General features: G+C 43.2%; 1 protein-coding gene across 5 annotated transcripts in view; it reads right to left on the reverse strand.

Annotated features, from left to right (window-relative positions):
* Positions 1 to 3226: 3226 nt before the first annotated feature.
* The window catches only part of ATP8B1 (ATPase phospholipid transporting 8B1), a 149103-nt gene continuing 135565 nt past the window's right edge, over positions 3227 to 16764 (reverse strand). For 4 of the 5 annotated variants that reach the window (XM_033238578.1, XM_033238599.1, XM_033238569.1 and 1 more), the window contains 6 exons: positions 13811 to 14034; positions 11531 to 11614; positions 9993 to 10238; positions 9545 to 9683; positions 5225 to 5355; positions 3227 to 3586 (listed from right to left, as the gene is read on the reverse strand). In XM_033238578.1, coding sequence (XP_033094469.1) covers positions 3362 to 3586; positions 5225 to 5355; positions 9545 to 9683; positions 9993 to 10238; positions 11531 to 11614; positions 13811 to 14034 — 1049 coding nt within the window. In that variant the 3' untranslated portion in view covers positions 3227 to 3361. The remainder of the gene's footprint in view (positions 3587 to 5224; positions 5356 to 9544; positions 9684 to 9992; positions 10239 to 11530; positions 11615 to 13810; positions 14035 to 16764) is intronic. The other variant, XM_033238594.1, reaches the window with a different exon arrangement.

The following is a 16764-nucleotide window of genomic DNA, read 5'->3' on the forward strand; positions in this document are numbered from 1 at the left end:
AGTAGCTGGGACTACAGATGTGAGCCACCTCACCCAGCTAAGTTTTTGTATTTTTAGTAGAGCCAGAGTTTCGCCATGTTGGCCAGACTGGTCTCAAACTCCTGGCCTCAAGTGACCCACCCACTTCAGCCTCCTAAAGTGCTGGGATTACAGGCATGAGCCACCATGCCCAGCTGACCTCCCTAACTCTAAATCTTTACCGCTCTGTCTCTAAAGTCTGACCACCTTTTTAATTCTTTTAGAGACAGTCTTGCTCTGTCACCCAGGCTTCAGTACAGTGTCATGAGCATAGCTCACTGCAGCCTCAAACTCCTGGGCTCAAGTTATCCTCCCACCTCAGCCTCCCAAGCAACAGGGACTACAGGCACATGCCACTACATCCAGTTTTTTTTTTTTTTTTAAAGACGGAGTCTTGCTATGTTGCCCAGGCTGGTCTCAAACTCCTGGCCTCAAGTGATTCTCCTGCCTCAGCCTTCCAAAGTACTGAGATTACAGGCGTGAGCCACAGTGCCCGGTCCTGATCACCTTTTCTCCATCACTTCTTCCCTAACACTTAGTTTCCCTGTCCCTGACTTTCTCACCACTAAAGGACCCCTGCATTCCTCTAGAAACCTTGTGGGACTAGATTCTTCTGTCACATACCCTGTTCTTAAAAATAACAACAACAACCACAACAAAAGCCAATTTAAATACTTTAGAAGATTATACTTTTTAAAGATTTTACTAAATCATTTTTTAAACAAAATATACATTAAATTTCAGATTTACAGAATATAGAAATAATTTATCCAAAGAAATTTGCATTTTAAAATTGTTAATATTGCACCCAACAGTATGTCTTTGACACATTTGCATTGTCAATCTTTCCCACAATTTGCAAAAACAGGAGAGAAATCTGAAACTAACAGAATTACACAAGCTAACTTTTCTGTAAAAAAAAAACTTACAATTTTTTATTTACAAGTTAAGGAAAAGTTGTAAACGTTCAGCATTTTACTTCCACAGAATAAAAAGCCATACATTCTTTTATCAAACCTAGAAAATGAACTATTTACACATTGTGATTACCTCATAGGTATTCAACGGGACTGATATTGTGAACATTCACAGCCCAATGGTAAAGAACAGAATTATTGAACTATGGAAACTAGTGTGTGAAAGTCACAGAATGAGAAAAATGTCTGGAAAAAAATTACTTTTACCTCTTTGAGGAGTTCCCATAATTACCTAAAGTTATCTTCAAATTTAAAAGGACACACCAATCCCCAGTCTTAGGAATGTGGCTGCCAATAGCCTTTTCTCTCAAGACATAAGACAAGTGAAAAAGAGAAGTCTCTGTTCAAGTCCCTTATAAAATCCTTTACATACAGGCAGGCACAAAAGTTTGCTTTCCAAAAGAAAGCTTTACAAAATATTCTGCAATTTATTACTGATATCCTCAGTTTTTAACCCCCCCCCCTTTTTTTTTTGAGACGGAGTCTTGCTCTGTCGCCCAGGCTGGAGTGCAGTGGCCGGATCTCAGCTCACTGCAAGCTCCGCCTCCCGGGTTTACGCCATATTCCTGCCTCAGCCTCCCGAGTAGCTGGGACTACAGGCGCCCGCCACCTCGCCCGGCTAGATTTTTGTATTTTTTAGTAGAGACGGGGTTTCACCGGTTAGCCAGGATGGTCTCGATCTCCTGACCTTGTGATCCACCCATCTTGGCCTCCCAAAGTGCTGGGATTACAGGCTTGAGCCACCGCGCCCGGCCTAAAACCCCCTTTTTTAAGCCCAGAAATATTTAGATGCTTTAAAAAATGAGAGTAGGGAATCAAATCATTTGGTACTATGGGAAGCTGCTAAAATAATATTTGATAGTAAAAGTATGTAATGTGCTGTCTCACCCAGTAGTAAACCAAAAATAAACTGAAACTTTATGGAATCTGAAGTTATTTTCTTTGATTAAATAGAATTATTAAACCAATATGAGGAGAACATGAAACCATGCAACCTACTATCAACTTTGAAAAAGTGATTGAACCACTTAGCTTTCAGATGATGAACACTGATAAGTCATTTGTCATTACTACTATAAATTTAAAAATATGTTAAGGTGGGCCGGGCGCGGTGGCTCAAGCCTGTAATCCCAGCACTTTGGAGGCCGAGACGGGCGGATCACGAGGTCAGGAGATCGAGACCATCCTGGCTAACATGGTGAACCCCGTCTCTACTAAAAAATACAAAAAACTAGCCGGGCGACATGGCGGGCGCCTGTAGTCCCAGCTGCTTGGGAGCTGAGGCAGGAGAATGGCGTAACCCAGGAGGCGGAGCTTGCAGTGAGCTGAGACCCGCCACTGCACTCCAGCCTGGCGGCAGAGCGAGACTCCGTCTCAAAAAAAAAAAAAAAAAAAAAAAAAAAAATATGTTAAGGTGGCCTATGGGGGTTAAAAGGAGCCTCTGGTAAATTATGCTGAAGATCACAGAAAGGAAAATGTACTAATTTTATAATACATACCATTTGAACTGAAATACACATGCTTTGTAATTCTATTGCCCTGGATTGAGACTGGATTAGAATGTTCCCTTTCAACCATAATGTACATAATCAGTTGAATAATAGGACTTTTATTATTATTGTTAAAAAAATTTTTTTTGAGATGGAGTCTCACTCTGTTGCCCAGGCTGGAGTGCAGTGCCACAATCTCGGCTCACTGGAACCTCCACCTCCCAGGTTCAACCAATTTCCAGCTAATTTTCATATTTTTAGTAGAGACGGGGTTTCACCGTGTTGGCCAGGCTGGTCTGGAACTCCTGACCTCAAGTTACCCGCCTTGGCCTCCCAGAGTGCTAGGATGACAGGCATGAGCCACCGTGCCCGGCCTATTTTTAAATTTTTCTTCAGACATAGTCTTGCTCTGTCACCCAGGCTGGAGTGCAGTGGCACGGTCTTGGCTCACTGTAACCTCCACCTCCTAGGTTCAAGCGATTCTCCTGCTTCAGCCTGTCAGACAGTTGGGATTACAGGTGCCCGCCGCCAAGCCCGGCTCATTTTTTAATTTATGGTAGAGACACGGTTTCACCATGTTGGCTGGACTGGTCTCGAACTCCAGGCCTCAGGTAATCTCCCCTCCTCAGCCTCCCAAAGTGCTGGGATACAGAAATGAGCCACCACGCCCAGCCGAATAATAGGACTTTTAAAAGTCCTATTTCTTGGCTCTGCTATTGTTTAATAATCCAACCCAAGGAGTTTGTTATAAAGGTTATTTATTGTCTTCAATATCTTTGTGACGAATGCAATTCACACACACACAGGAAGTCCTGAGAATCTTTCATAAAAAAATAGACGTGCTCTGTGGCCGCGTCCTGGCCTGGGGGTGAGGGATCAGCTGTCCCCGGTGCGCCTGTACTCCGCGGTGCCATCGGCCACGATGGCATCAAGCGGCGAGCGCTTCTTGCGGATGCTGCGCCCAGAGGAGATGAGGTCCGCGTAGCCTCGCTGGTGCGAGAAGGCGTAGGCCGAGCGCCGCGATGACACGCCCCGGCGGAACACCTGCTGCCGCCGCTGCCACTGCTCCTCCGCCTTCAACCGCTTGCGATGCTTCTGGATCTGCAAGAGGGAGAGATGGGTGGGGGGGGGGGGGTGGATGAAGATAAGGTCCAAGCCAGGGAGGAGGCCTGGCCAGACACCTGCCCCATTTTGATGCAGGCAGCTCTGTCCCCACTTTATAGTGTGTGTGTGTGTGTGTCTATATCTTTTTTTTTTTTTTTTTTGAGATGGAGTCTCGCTCTGTCACCCAGGCTGCAGTGCAATGGTGCGATCTTGGCTCACTGCAACCTCTGCCTCCCAGGTTCAAGCAATCCTCCTGCCTCAGCCTCCTGAGTAGCTGGGGTTACACGTGCTGCCACACCTGTCTAATTTTTGTATTTTTATTATGTTGTATATTTAGTATGTATTTTCACCATGTTGGCCAAGCTGGTCCTGTCCTCCTGAACTCCTGACCTCAGGTGATCTGTCTGCCTCGGCCTCCAAAAGTTCTGGGATTACAGGCGTGAGTCACAATGTTTGGCTATATCTATTTATCTATAGAGAGATATATTGACATATAGATATGATGATATAGATCTATATCCCTCTATAGTTATACATAGATTGATCGATGGATCTACCTACCTACCTACCTGGAGATATATATAGAAGCTGAGGGAAGTTTATCTAGCTTTTCCAAGGTCACACAGCTAGAAAATGCAAAGCCAAGATTCCCACTCCCCAGAAGCTAGTGCCCTTTTCTAGTTCAGACCAGATGGGTACAGTCAAAGAGAAAACTCAGTAGGGCCTCTTTCCGGGTTGTTACGGTGTACTGTTGGTACTGCAAAAGGGAAACCCGAGGGATACTAAAGGTTGCCTCTGCTCTCTCCTTCTTTCTAATGGAATGGAAATTGATTGTATTCAGATCCCCCCCCCCCCCCCCGCCGAACCTCCCACAGCCACATTTCTCATGGGCGGTGGGCAGGTTGATTTCCCTTGCTAAACTAGTCCAGAATGGGCAAGTGACCTAATTTTGGCACATGAGACCTGAAGGCACTGTACTGGGGCCCTTGGGTGAGAAGTTCCATGGCCCCTAAGGAGCTACAGAATAGTATCTTATATCACCCCCGACACTGATATGTCAGGATGTGATGCTCAGAACTGCTCTGGCCATCTTCCAGCATCCATATGAAGCTAATAATGAAGGTTTCTGGAGGAGAGATGGCAAGAACCTGCCCAATCCTTTTTTGACATTAAGTTGTTCAATCAACTGGGCCTGAAGTCTGCTAATGATTAATGACGACGCACTCCTATAGAGATACTTTGAGTCACAGATTTCGGTTCCTTGTAGCTCAAAGGATCCTGCTACAGAAGGTGACATTTTTCTTTAAATAAAGAAAAAAAAAAACCCGATCTGATTTGTATGACAAAATGTTAACACGGTAATTGTTAAACTGAGGGGATAGATATACGGGGCTCATGATTCTATTCTCCCTTTTTTGTTTATGTTTGGTAATCTTTGTATTAAAAAGAAAGCACACTAAATTCCCAATTCCAAAAGACTTATTTGTGAGATAGAGTTAAAGAAAGAGAAGCAATCATGAAAAATCATTCTTACAAAACTTCCCACGAGCTTAGAATTTTGCAGGAAAGGTGCTGTTGGGAAACGCTTTGGTTTCTGTGAGGGACAGATTTGGGAGAGGACTGTATTCGATATACCTTATCACTTTCTGATGGCCAAATGGTCATTGACAGGAATCGGATGGCAACGACGGGCAGTAAGCACACGGCAACAGTCAGGATTATAGTTAACCAAATGTATGGCTGTCTCAGAGCGTTTGAAGCTGTGCCTGTAAAGAACATGGCAAATGAATCACTGCGGTCCTTTTTTCCTAAGAACATAGTTAATATTTCACGAGGTGCGGTGGCTCATGCCTGTAATCCTAGCACTTTGGGAGGCCAAGGTGGGTGGATTGCCAGAGCTCAGGAGTTCGAGACCCGCCTGGGCAACATGGTGAAACCCCGTCTCTACTAAACTACAAAAAATCAGCTGGGTGTAGTGGCATGCACCTGTAGTCCCAGCTACTCAGGAGGCAGGAGAATTGCTTGAACCTGGAAGGCACAGGTTGCAGTGAGCCGAGATCATGCCACTGCACTCCAGCCTGGGTGACAAAGCAAAAGCAAAACTGTCTCAAAAAAAAAAAAAAAAAACAGTTAATATTTCATAATCTATAAATAGATCATTTATGGTAAAGTTTTACCACTGGATTGGACTCCCCAAAATATCCATTATGACTCAAAGAAAAGACATTTTAAAATCAGACTAAGCAAAGCAAAATTGGGAAGGTAAATTATTTGAAACAAGGCAAATGTACATAGGTGAGCAAATAAGGAAAAAAAGCACATATGTTGACATTGCATTGATTAAAAATGCAAAGTTAGGTGATCAAGACTTCTGACTTTTTTTCTGAGATAGGGTCTCACTCTGTTACCCAGGCTGGAGTACAGTGGTGTTATCATGGCTCACTGCAGCCTCAACTTGCTGGGCTCAAGTGACCTCCTACCTCAGTGTCCTAAATAGCTGGGACTATAGGTGTGCACCACCACGCTTGGCTAAGTTTTGTATTTTTTGTGGAGATGGGGTTTCACCATGTTGCCCAGGCTGGTCTCAAACTCCCGAACTCAAGTGATTCGCCCACATTGGCCTCCCAAAGTGCTGGGATTACAGGCACAAGCCACGGCACCTGGCCTTCTGAATGTAAGGATTTAAAAAAGCACTTTTCAGCTGGGTGTGGTGGCTCACACCTGTAATCCCAGTACTTTGGGAGGCCGAGGTGGGTGGATCACCTGAGGTGGGGAGTTCGAGACCAGTCTGGATAACATGGTGAAACCCTGTCTCTACTAAAAATACAAAATTAGCCGGGCGTGGTGATGCATGCCTGTAATCCCAGCTATTCGGAGGCTGAGGCATGAGAATCACTTGCACCTGGGAGGTGGAGATTGCAGTGAGCCAAGATCGTACCACTGCACTCCAGTCTGGGCAACAGAGTGAGAATCCATCTCAAAAAAAAAAAAAAAAGCACTTTTCAATTTTAGTTCTGGTTTGAAACTCCAAATAATAAAAGCTATAGCACTACCAGGCTGGGCGTGGTAGCTCACGCCTGTAATCCCATCACTTTGGGAGGCCGAGGTGGGCAGATCACCTGAGGTCAGGAGTTCAAGACCAGCCTGGTCAACATGGTGAAACCCTGTCTCTACAAAAATACAAAAATTAGCTGGGGATGATGGCAAGTGCCTGTAGTCCCAGCTACTCTGGAGGCTTGAACCCGGGAGGTGGAGGTTGTAGTGAGCCAAGATTGTGCCACTGTACTACAGCCTGGGTGACAGAGTGAGACTCCAGCTCAAAAAAAAAAAAAAAAAAAAACAGCTAGTACTGCCAGTACCTGGTGTTTTATACAGATCATGTCATTTAATCAGTTCTGAGAGATGGGTATTATCCCTGTGTCACATAAATAAATTGCGTTATGGAGAAGTTAAAAAGTTTGCCCAAGCTAACAAAACCAACCATGGCAATGCCTGAATTAAAACCTCCTTTTGCCTGACTGGAGCCGTGCTTTTCCACTGCAATTTGTTTTCTGAATTTTTATGTCAGATGAAGTAATAATTCAATTCAATAATACAATCACATAATCACAGACATGACCCAATTTTCAAAATCAAATGGCCGTCTTCTAGAGCCATGTTTCTCATCATGGTTTCTGTACTTACACTCTCAGTTTGTAAAAACAATGGTCTTTATTTATTTTAAATGTGGTTTTTACCCTGCTAAGTGTGTATGGGATTAAAAAACTCCCTATGGGAATATGCTAAGTAACTGGGTTACTAATATTTTAAAACACAGAGTTAGTAAAGAAAATCACAAAAAGCTGAGCTGAATCCCAAGAAGGAAAGGGTTACCATAGCAACGGACTTTTACAACCCAGCAACTGGTCATAAAAATCTGAATCTTTTACAGGGAAACTAGTTGGTTTTTTTTTTTTTTTGAGACTGAGTCTCACTCTGTCGCCCAGGCTGGAGTGCAGTGGCACGGTCTCGGCTCACTGCAAGCTCTGCCTCCCAGGTTCACACCATTCTCCTGCCTCAGCCTCCCGAGTAGCTGGGACTATAGGTGCCCGCCACCACACCTGGCTAATTTTTTCTATTTTTTAGTAGAGATGGGGTTTCACCATATTAGCCAGGATGGTCTCGATCTCCTGACCTCGTGATCTGCCCACCTTAGCCTCCCAAAGTGCTGGGTTTACAGGCATGAGCCATCGCACCCGGCCAGGGAAACTAGTTTATGGGGACTGTTTTTCACTGTGAGTCCAAGCTCTCTATTCAAAGTAAGAAGCTCATGAATTCCAGTTCATAATTAATTTTTATTAATATTTTATATTTATAATATTTATGACATTTTTATCACTTCAAATTCATTCTAGCATTTGTCATTTTGTCGTATATTTTATGCAGTTATAATCATTGGTCACATAACTATTTTGTTTTCTATCAATTTACTTATTGCTCTGCACACATATTTCTTATTTGTCTCTTTTTTATTACTTTATTATTATTTTTTTAAGAGACAGGGTCTCGCTATGTTGCCCAGGCTGGTCTTGAACACCTAGGCTCAAGTGATCTTCCTGTCTCAGCCTCCCAAACTGCTGGGATTATAGAGGTGAGCCACTGTGCCTGGCCTGCGCACGTGTTTCTAATAATGTTGACCACTTTTGAATTCTAGAATTTCATCATATTGGTATTTCATGGTATGATAAGCTAATTTAATAATATTCTTAGGTCTTGGGTTATTTCCATTTTTTCCTCTTGTTTACAATTAGAAATGTTATGGTGGAGCCATCTGTACAAATTAGCTTTGCCAAAACTTCATGTGTTTTATTATCTTAGGATACTTTCCCCAAGTAGAAATACCTGGCCAAAATGTGTAAAAAGTTTTATAATCCTTTATGCATTTTCAGATGTTTGGAAAACTTAAAATATATTGCAGTGTTACCAGCAATACTTGTATACTCACTTTTCCAAAAACCTACCAATACTAGGTTTTGGGGATTTTTCTTTTAAGAAAGGTTCTCACTCTGTCACCCAGGCTGGGGTGACATAATCATGGCTCACTGTAGCCTCGATCTCCCAGGCTCAAGCAATCCTTCCCACCTCAGCCTCCTGAGGAGCTGGAATCACCAGTGTGTAGTGTGTACCACCATGCCCATTAGTTTTTTTTCAATTTTTTTTTTTTTGGGGGGGGTAGAGATGAGTTCTCCCTATGTTGCTTAGGCTTGTCTTGAACTCCTGGATTCAAGAGATCCTCCTGTGTTGGCTTCCCAAAGTGCTGGGATTACAGGCATGAGCCACCACATCTCACCCCAATATTAGGTTTTATGGGAAAGAAAGAATAGGCTTTTATTTAGCCTTTTAAGTCTTAAGTTATCTAATTCAACAGACGTACAGCGCTATTGTAAAGCTATTTTAATTTGTTTTCCTCCCATCATGTTATGTACTTTCAACCCACCATCACCACTAATTTCCAGACAGAACATTAATTTTCACTAGCAATACTTTATACTTTGTATATATTTGTTTTGTTTTGCTTTGTTGTTTTCTTTTTGAGACAGGGTCCCGCTCTGTCAGTTGGGCTGGAGTACAGCAGTGTGATCACGACTCACTGTAGCCACAACGTCCAGGTCAAGCAATCCTCCCATTTCAGCCTCTCCAGTAGCTAGAACTACAAGCATGTGCCACCATGCATGGCTAATTTTTTTGTATTTTTTGTAGAGATAGGGTTTTGCCATGTTGTCCAGGCTGGTCTTGAACTGCTGGGCTCAAGCAATCCACCTGACTCGGCCTCCCAAAGTGCTGGGATTATAGGTGTGAGCCACTGCTCCTGGCCATTCCACCTTGTATATTTTATTACTTACCAGAAGTTACGTCAAAATCTAAACTACTGACATTTGTCTGTACATTTATTTTTGGAATTTGGAAAATACCAACCTGTAAATTGAAATGTAGATGGAAAGAGAACATGTATTCCAGCACTATGAATGTCAAACATGATGCCAAAATAAAGTGCAATGCTTCCAAAAATTGAAAAAGCATTCACAAAAGTCCAATAAGAAGTATCCAAGCCAATCTGTTGGGAAACCAGAGAAAAACAGCACTCATTTTGGGGAGTTAGCAAGAAATAAAGGATCTAACAATCCTGAAAACAGAATTCAGCACGTTAGGCATGATGTGGCTTGAATACTGGACCAGAAACTAAACCATCCTTGACTCAGGCAAGAAATAGAAAATGTGCTTGGTATAAGAGACGAAAATAGCATTTATATTTTGTAAGCGGCACAGGTGCAGTGGGAGTCAGTTGGATGTGCATGCCACCCTATATACAGAAATATAGGTAGGTACCAATAGACACTGAATACGGCCAATGCAAGCCACGTACCTGGAAATTGACTGTTATTACAAGAGCAGAGGCAATGGTGACAGCAAAAGACTGGTAGTCAGAAGGTGCCTCTCCATCCTGCCCTACCGTTTGCAGATAAGCTCCAAGAGGTATGAAGAAGAGGATCATCGATGTTAGGACCCCATGCAACAAGCTTACGAAGAATCTCTTATAGTTGAATAGTAAGTCTCTTTGTCCCACTATGTATAACCCAGGGAATCGGAGGCTCAGTTTGTCACTCACATCCTTAAGGAGAAAACAAAATGATGGTATTTTATTCATCAGGTCAAAGCAGTCAGAGATACGTTATAATTAATATCTCACAAAAAGTTGCAGCCTGCTGTTAAATTTTAGGAAGGCACAAACTGAATAAGATAATCGATCAATCCTGCAATATTTGTGGTGTGCAGAGCTCCACCTCATTGTTTAGACCACCATTACTTAATATTTAATTTAGAGATGGGCTAGGTATAAGTTTATTACTTTGCTACTTATGGAAAGAAAACAAATTAGTAATATCAAAAATATATATATATATATTTTTGCTACTTTTTACCTCCTGAGTGAGGTATTTTTACCTCCTGAGTGAATTTTTACCTCCTGAGGCTATTTTTACCTCCTGACTGAATATATATTGTTGCAAATCCTTTGGGAAAAAATTTTCTCATGCAAGTTGATGAGTTAATTGTAAATTATTATTTTTTAGTCTTTATAGTGCTTCTTTTTAAGAATTGGTATTAGATAAAAATATACACTGGCTACATAAATTTTGGAAAGGATTTAAACTTACTTTAAAATGAGTAAATTATTATTATAGAGACATATTGGACTCTCAGGTGCTTTTTTTTCTTTTCTTTTTTTTTTTTTTTTTTGAGATAGTTTGTTGCCCAGCCTGGAGCGTGGTGGCACAAACATAACTCACTGCAGCTTCAACCTTCCAGGCTCAAGTGATCCTCCCACCTCATCCTCCCAAGTAGCTGGGACTTCACAGGTATGCACTACCATGCCTACTAGTTTTTAAGTTTTTCTGTCGAGATGGGGTCTCCTTATGTTGCCAGGACTGGTCTCAAACTCCTGACCTCAAGCAATTTGCCTGCCTCAGCCTCCTAAAGTGCTGGGATTACAGGTATGATCCACCATGCCTTCAGGTATCTTCATAGTAAGGTCTTACTGTCTAAAAGGAACATAACAAATACATGTGCCAATGAATTCAACCCCAGTCACAGAAATCCTCTTTTCTCTCTCTCTTTCTGTCTTTTTTTTTTTGTCTTAGAGATGGGGTCTCACTTTGTTGCCCGGGCTAGACTTGAACATCCGAGCTCAAATCATACTCCTGCATCAGCCTCCCGAGTAGCAGGGACTACAGAGAAATCCTCTTTCCTTACTACAAAACAAGAAGCACAGCCGTGACAACAGAATTATGATAGGGTTTGATCAGAAAGAAGTAAACCAGAAGAATGCATTGAAACATTTGCTTGGGACTTCTCTAACGCGTGCTCATCTGTCCTGAAGTGTCCCTGCTCGTGCGAGGCTCCTACCTGGTCGAGCAGTCCCATGAGGAGCACGGGCAGGCTGGAGTATAGCACGTTGTAGAGAGTGATGAACCAGTCCTCGTATGCAGTCTGTGAGGGGAGGACAGAGGCTCCATGTCACCAACAAAGACACATGCCAGCCTAGTTAGCACATACTCCTCTGCTTCCTTTATTTAACATTTTGTTTGTTTGTTTTAATAGAGATGGGGTCTTGCTATGTTGCCTAGGCTGGCCTCGAACTCCCGGCCTTAAGCGATTTCCCCTTCTCAGCCTCCCAAAGTGTTGGGATTATAGGCAAAAGTCTATATGCCTGGCCTGTTATCACTATTCTTTTTTTTTTTTTTTTTCTGAGACAGGTCTCACTCTGCCGCCCAGGCTGGAGTACAGTGGCACGATCTTGGCCCACTGTAACCTCTGCTTCCCAGGTTCAAGCAATTCTTCTGCCTCAGCCTCCCAAGTAGGTGGGATTACAGACACACGCCACCATGTCTGGCTAATTTGTGTATATTTTGTTGAGACGGGGTTTCACCACGTTGGCCAGGTTGGTCTCCAACTCTTGACCTCAGGTGATCTGCCCACCTCGGCCTTCCAAAGTGCTGGGATTACAAGCATGAGCCACTGCACCCAGCCCCATTATCACTACTATTAATGGCAAAGTAACATGAAAAAATAACCAAAGATAAAGACAAAAGCATACAAGCAAATCCCCTCCTTTTTTTTTTTTTTTTTTTAAAGACAAAGTCTTGCCCAGGCTGGAGTGCAATGGCACAATCTTGGCTCACCCGCAATCTCTGCCTCCCGGGTTCAAGTGATTCTCCTGCCTCAGCCTCCCGAGTAGCTGGGATTACAGGTGCCTGCCACCACACCCGGCTAATTTTTGTATTTTTAGTAGAGACCAGGTTTCACCATGTTGGCCAGGCTGATCTTGAACTCCTTGAAGGGGTGGCCTGCCCCTCCACACTTGTGGGTGTTTCTCGTTAGGTGGAAACAAAAGACTTGAGAAAAGGAATAAAACACAGAGACAAAGTGTAGAGAAAGAAAAGCGGGGCCCAGGGGACCGGCGCTCAGCTTACAGAGGACCCACGCCGGCACAGGCCTCTGAGTTCCCTTAGTATTTATTGATACTTATCTTTACCATCAAAAAGATAAGGGAGTGGCTGGACAATAGGATCATTGTAGGGAGGAAATCAGCAGTAAGACATAAGAACAAAAAATCCTTGTAACATGAATAAGTTTAAAGGAAAATGCTGTGCCTTGAGATGCATATGCAAACATCTCCATAAACCTTTTAGCAGTATTGCTCCAGCAAGCCCCACCTTATTCCTTTTTTTTTTTTTTTTTTTTTTTTGAGACGGAGTCTCGCTCTGCCACCCAGGCTGGAGTGCAGTGGCCGGATCTCAGCTCACTGCAAGCTCCGCCTCCCGGGTTTACGCCATTCTCCTGCCTCAGCCTCCCGAGTAGCTGGGACTATAGGCGCCCGCCTCGTCGCCCGGCTAGTTTTTTGTATTTTTAAGTAGAGACAGGGTTTCACCGTATTAGCCAGGATGGTCTCGATCTCCTGACCTCGTGATCCGCCCGTCTCGGCCTCCCAAAGTGCTGGGATTACAGGCTTGAGCCACCGTGCCCGGCCTCCACCTTATTCCTAAAGGTGGTTTTCTCCTTGCTCAGTAAACAAAACACACAATGGGTGTTACCCGGAGATGTTCCATTGCCCAGGGAGGGGCAGGAGACAAATGTTTTTCTCTTTCTTGAGATTTAAGAGAATGGTGATGACCTTTAACCATAAGCAGCCTTTAGGCACTTGTTTAACAAAGCACATTCTGCACAGCCCAAAATCCTTTTAACCTTAAGTCACCTTTGCACATGTCTCTTGCAAGGACAAAGTTGAAGGTAAGGTCACAGATTAACAGCATCTCAAATACAGAACTAAATGGAGTCTTTTATGTCTACTTCCTTCTATATAGACATGGTAACAAACTGATCTCTCGTTCTTTTCCCCACACTCCTGACCTCAGGTGATCCACCCGCCACAGCCTCCCAAAGTGCTGGGATTATAGGCATGAGCCACTGTGCCCGGCCAAACCCCTTCCTTTCTAAGGCAAAATGTTTTTACAGCACCAGAAACATTTAGAGAAGTCATGATCATTCTTAATTATGCCCCAACTGTAAGGAGACACAGCCCCAAAACTGTAAATATAGAAGAAACAATTTGGTTTTTCAGAACTAGAATTTTATTCATTTAAGAGCTCTACTTAGTAAATGACAATAATAACAACATTACATTACCTGTGCAGAGTAGCCATTGAAGAAGGAGTACCAGAAATGAACCAAAGTAAAGGCAAAGTTTTTGTAAAAGAAGTATCGTAGGAACTTGCACATCCTTATGTAAGACCACCGGCCGTGCACCAGCAGTAGCCTCTGCAGATAGCGGAACTGAGCAAAGGAATAGTCACTCGACATGACAGCTTGCATTCCTTCTTGTCCACTTATTCCAACGCCAATGTGGGCAGCTATAGGGCAGAGGGAGAAAACACTGTGAATCATAAGCCGATTGTGAGACAAAACATCAGATGATAAAAAGGTTCCATAGCAAACAAAAATCAAAGACAGACATTGATGGAACAATAATACAGAAGCTCTTGCTCACCATCTCTTGCCCCCAGCTCCTGAACTCAACTCAAAGTCAGTTACAAGTTGCTAAACAGGGCACATAGTAGGGCCTCCATAAATATTTGGGAAAGGATCTCATGTGGGTGGTGAATTCCATTTGGATTATCTGCCCAGAACACAGCCATCCCTTCCACCCACAGGGTGAGCCCCAGGCACCCATGTGTACACTGTGTCCTTGCCTCTTTGGCAACAGCTCTGTTGCCATGGGCAGATACATAATTTGTGGTAGATACTACAAATCAGCTCCCCCAACTTGATTCCACCCTTGTTCTAATTAGAGAGATGGGAAAGGAAATAAAAACCCTACATTTCCCAGACTCCCTTGCAGCTAGGCTCTTTTGTGATTAGGTTCCACTGTTTAGATCCACTTATGACTTGGAAGCAGAAGTGAATCAGAGCCCAGCATCCCTTCCTCTTTTGGCATTTCTGCAGCAGAGCTCATATCTACTTTCTGGCTACCTGAATGTTGACAGGCTTCTTAATTAGAAGCTCTTTAGAGGAACCTCTTACCACTTACCAGAAGGATAGAAGCTCTTCTGGTCAGTGACCCAGCCTAGAACCTGCTTCTGTAGACCATCCAGAGCTTTTGAAAGTACCTAGTCCCCTGTCTTAATCATTTCTTGCTTAAATACCAACTGGGGTCTGTTTCCCATGCTAAACCCTGACTGACAGAAAACCCAAGTTGAGCCAGTCTGTCTCTTGATATTCTGGAATTAGAAGTCAGTTATTTTGTGTCTAGAATTTTAAGGTCTAAATTCTTGAGGTAAGAAATAGTTATATTTCTTTCTCTCTCTCTCTTCTTTTTTTTTTATTTTTTTTTAATTTTTGAGATGAAATCTTGCTCTGTCACCCAGGCTGCAGTGCGATGGCGCAGTCTCGCCTCGCTGCAACCTCTGCCTCCTGGGTTCAAGCAATACTTGTGCCTCAGCCTCCCGAGTAGCTGGGATTACAGGTGTGCACCACCACACCCAGCTAATTTTTGTAGAGACAGGGTTTCACCATGTTGTCCAGGCAGGTCTTGAACTCCTGAACTCAGGTGATCCACCCACCTTGGCCTCCCAAAATGCTGGGGTATTACATGCATGAACCACTGTGCCTGGCCGAAATAGATATATTTCTTCCTGAAGACTTCTAAGGGGCAGAGAAAAAAACTAGGAGGGGAGAATGGTGGGGAGAAGGGAGAGAATGGAGGGAGAAAATGGGGGGAGAGAATGAGGGGAGAGAAGGGTGGGGAGAAGGGAGAGAGAGAAAGAGGGGAAGAAGGAGGAAAGGGAGACAGAGGGGGAGAGAGAGAGATAGACACCAGGTTCCTGGTGCAAATCTATGTCGTTGTTCCAGTATCTTCCTGAGGCCTGGCTGCTTCTTGGGCAACAGGAGGTGTCTTTGTATCTTTTAAAATAAATTTACTTTTTTCTTTTTTTTCTTTTAAGTTCCAGGATACCTGTGCAGAACATGCAGGTTTGTTACTTGGGTATGCGTGTGCCATGGTGGCTTGCTGTACCTACTGACCCGTCCTCTAGGTTCCCTCCCCTCGCCTCCCACCCCTCAAATTTACTTTTTTCTTAAGCTAGCTTTGGTTGTTCTCCAATACTTGTAATCAAAAGGGTTTTAACTAAGAAACTACTAAACTTTCAAAGTCTTATTCATGGCCCTCCAGGACCTTAAGACTTTTTTTTTTTCTTTACAGGGGGAAGGTTTCCAGAATGTATAAAATCCTTCCAATAGTAATAAATCACACTTTCAAGTTAGAGAATGATTAGTTTTGTCTGGGTCTTAAAAGTAATGAATGTGAAGATAGACAAGATCATTTAGAAAAGATAGGTTGGAGAACACAACCTATCGTTACTCAGACCCTGAAAAGTGGCTGCAAAGCTGCGGCATTTCTAACTAAAAAGAAGCTTCAAAAATCCTGCCCTAGTTATAGAACACAAGGTCTAGCAATTCAAAACACAACTGTGATGACGTTTCCAAACCTACGTTTTCAGTAACACTTTGCAGTTCTAAAAAAACAGAACAAATTGCATCTCATATAATATTTATGATCTCTTTGAAAACACACAAATATTTCCTATGACCAGCATGGTTGCCAAACTGCTCTTTCCTGCCAAACCATGGCCTTTTCTTTCCTGAACAAGCCACCGAGGAAAATGCGGAGATTCTCTTGGCTGATGTGGCTGAGGAAGAGGAACCCCTGTCCCAGGCCCTGGTCCTGCCCCAGTTCTCAACTTTCCCACTGAGGAGACGAAGGACAGATGTGAAATGAACACTGTCATAGTTCCCAGGGCAACCAAAAGCACTGAACAGATACACTACAAGGTGACATTGGTGTTTTTTGTAAAATTTAAGTATAGGCACTTAGAATTTCCTGAAATCTCAAATGCAGTGTTAGGTAACTCACTGGTAGGCACTCCTTTATCATTCCTTAACAAAAGGATTATTTCCTCACTGCAGCAATAATCCCTCTTGCCGTTTTTTGTGTGTGTTTTTTGCTTGTTTGTTTGTTTTTTGTTTTTTTTTGTGAGATGGAGTCTTGCTCTGTTGCCCAGGCTGGAGTACAGTGGCACGATCTT

This window comes from Trachypithecus francoisi, unplaced genomic scaffold (assembly GCF_009764315.1).
Source record: "Trachypithecus francoisi isolate TF-2019V2 unplaced genomic scaffold, Tfra_2.0 Contig01474, whole genome shotgun sequence".
NCBI classification, from domain to species: domain Eukaryota; kingdom Metazoa; phylum Chordata; class Mammalia; order Primates; family Cercopithecidae; genus Trachypithecus; species Trachypithecus francoisi.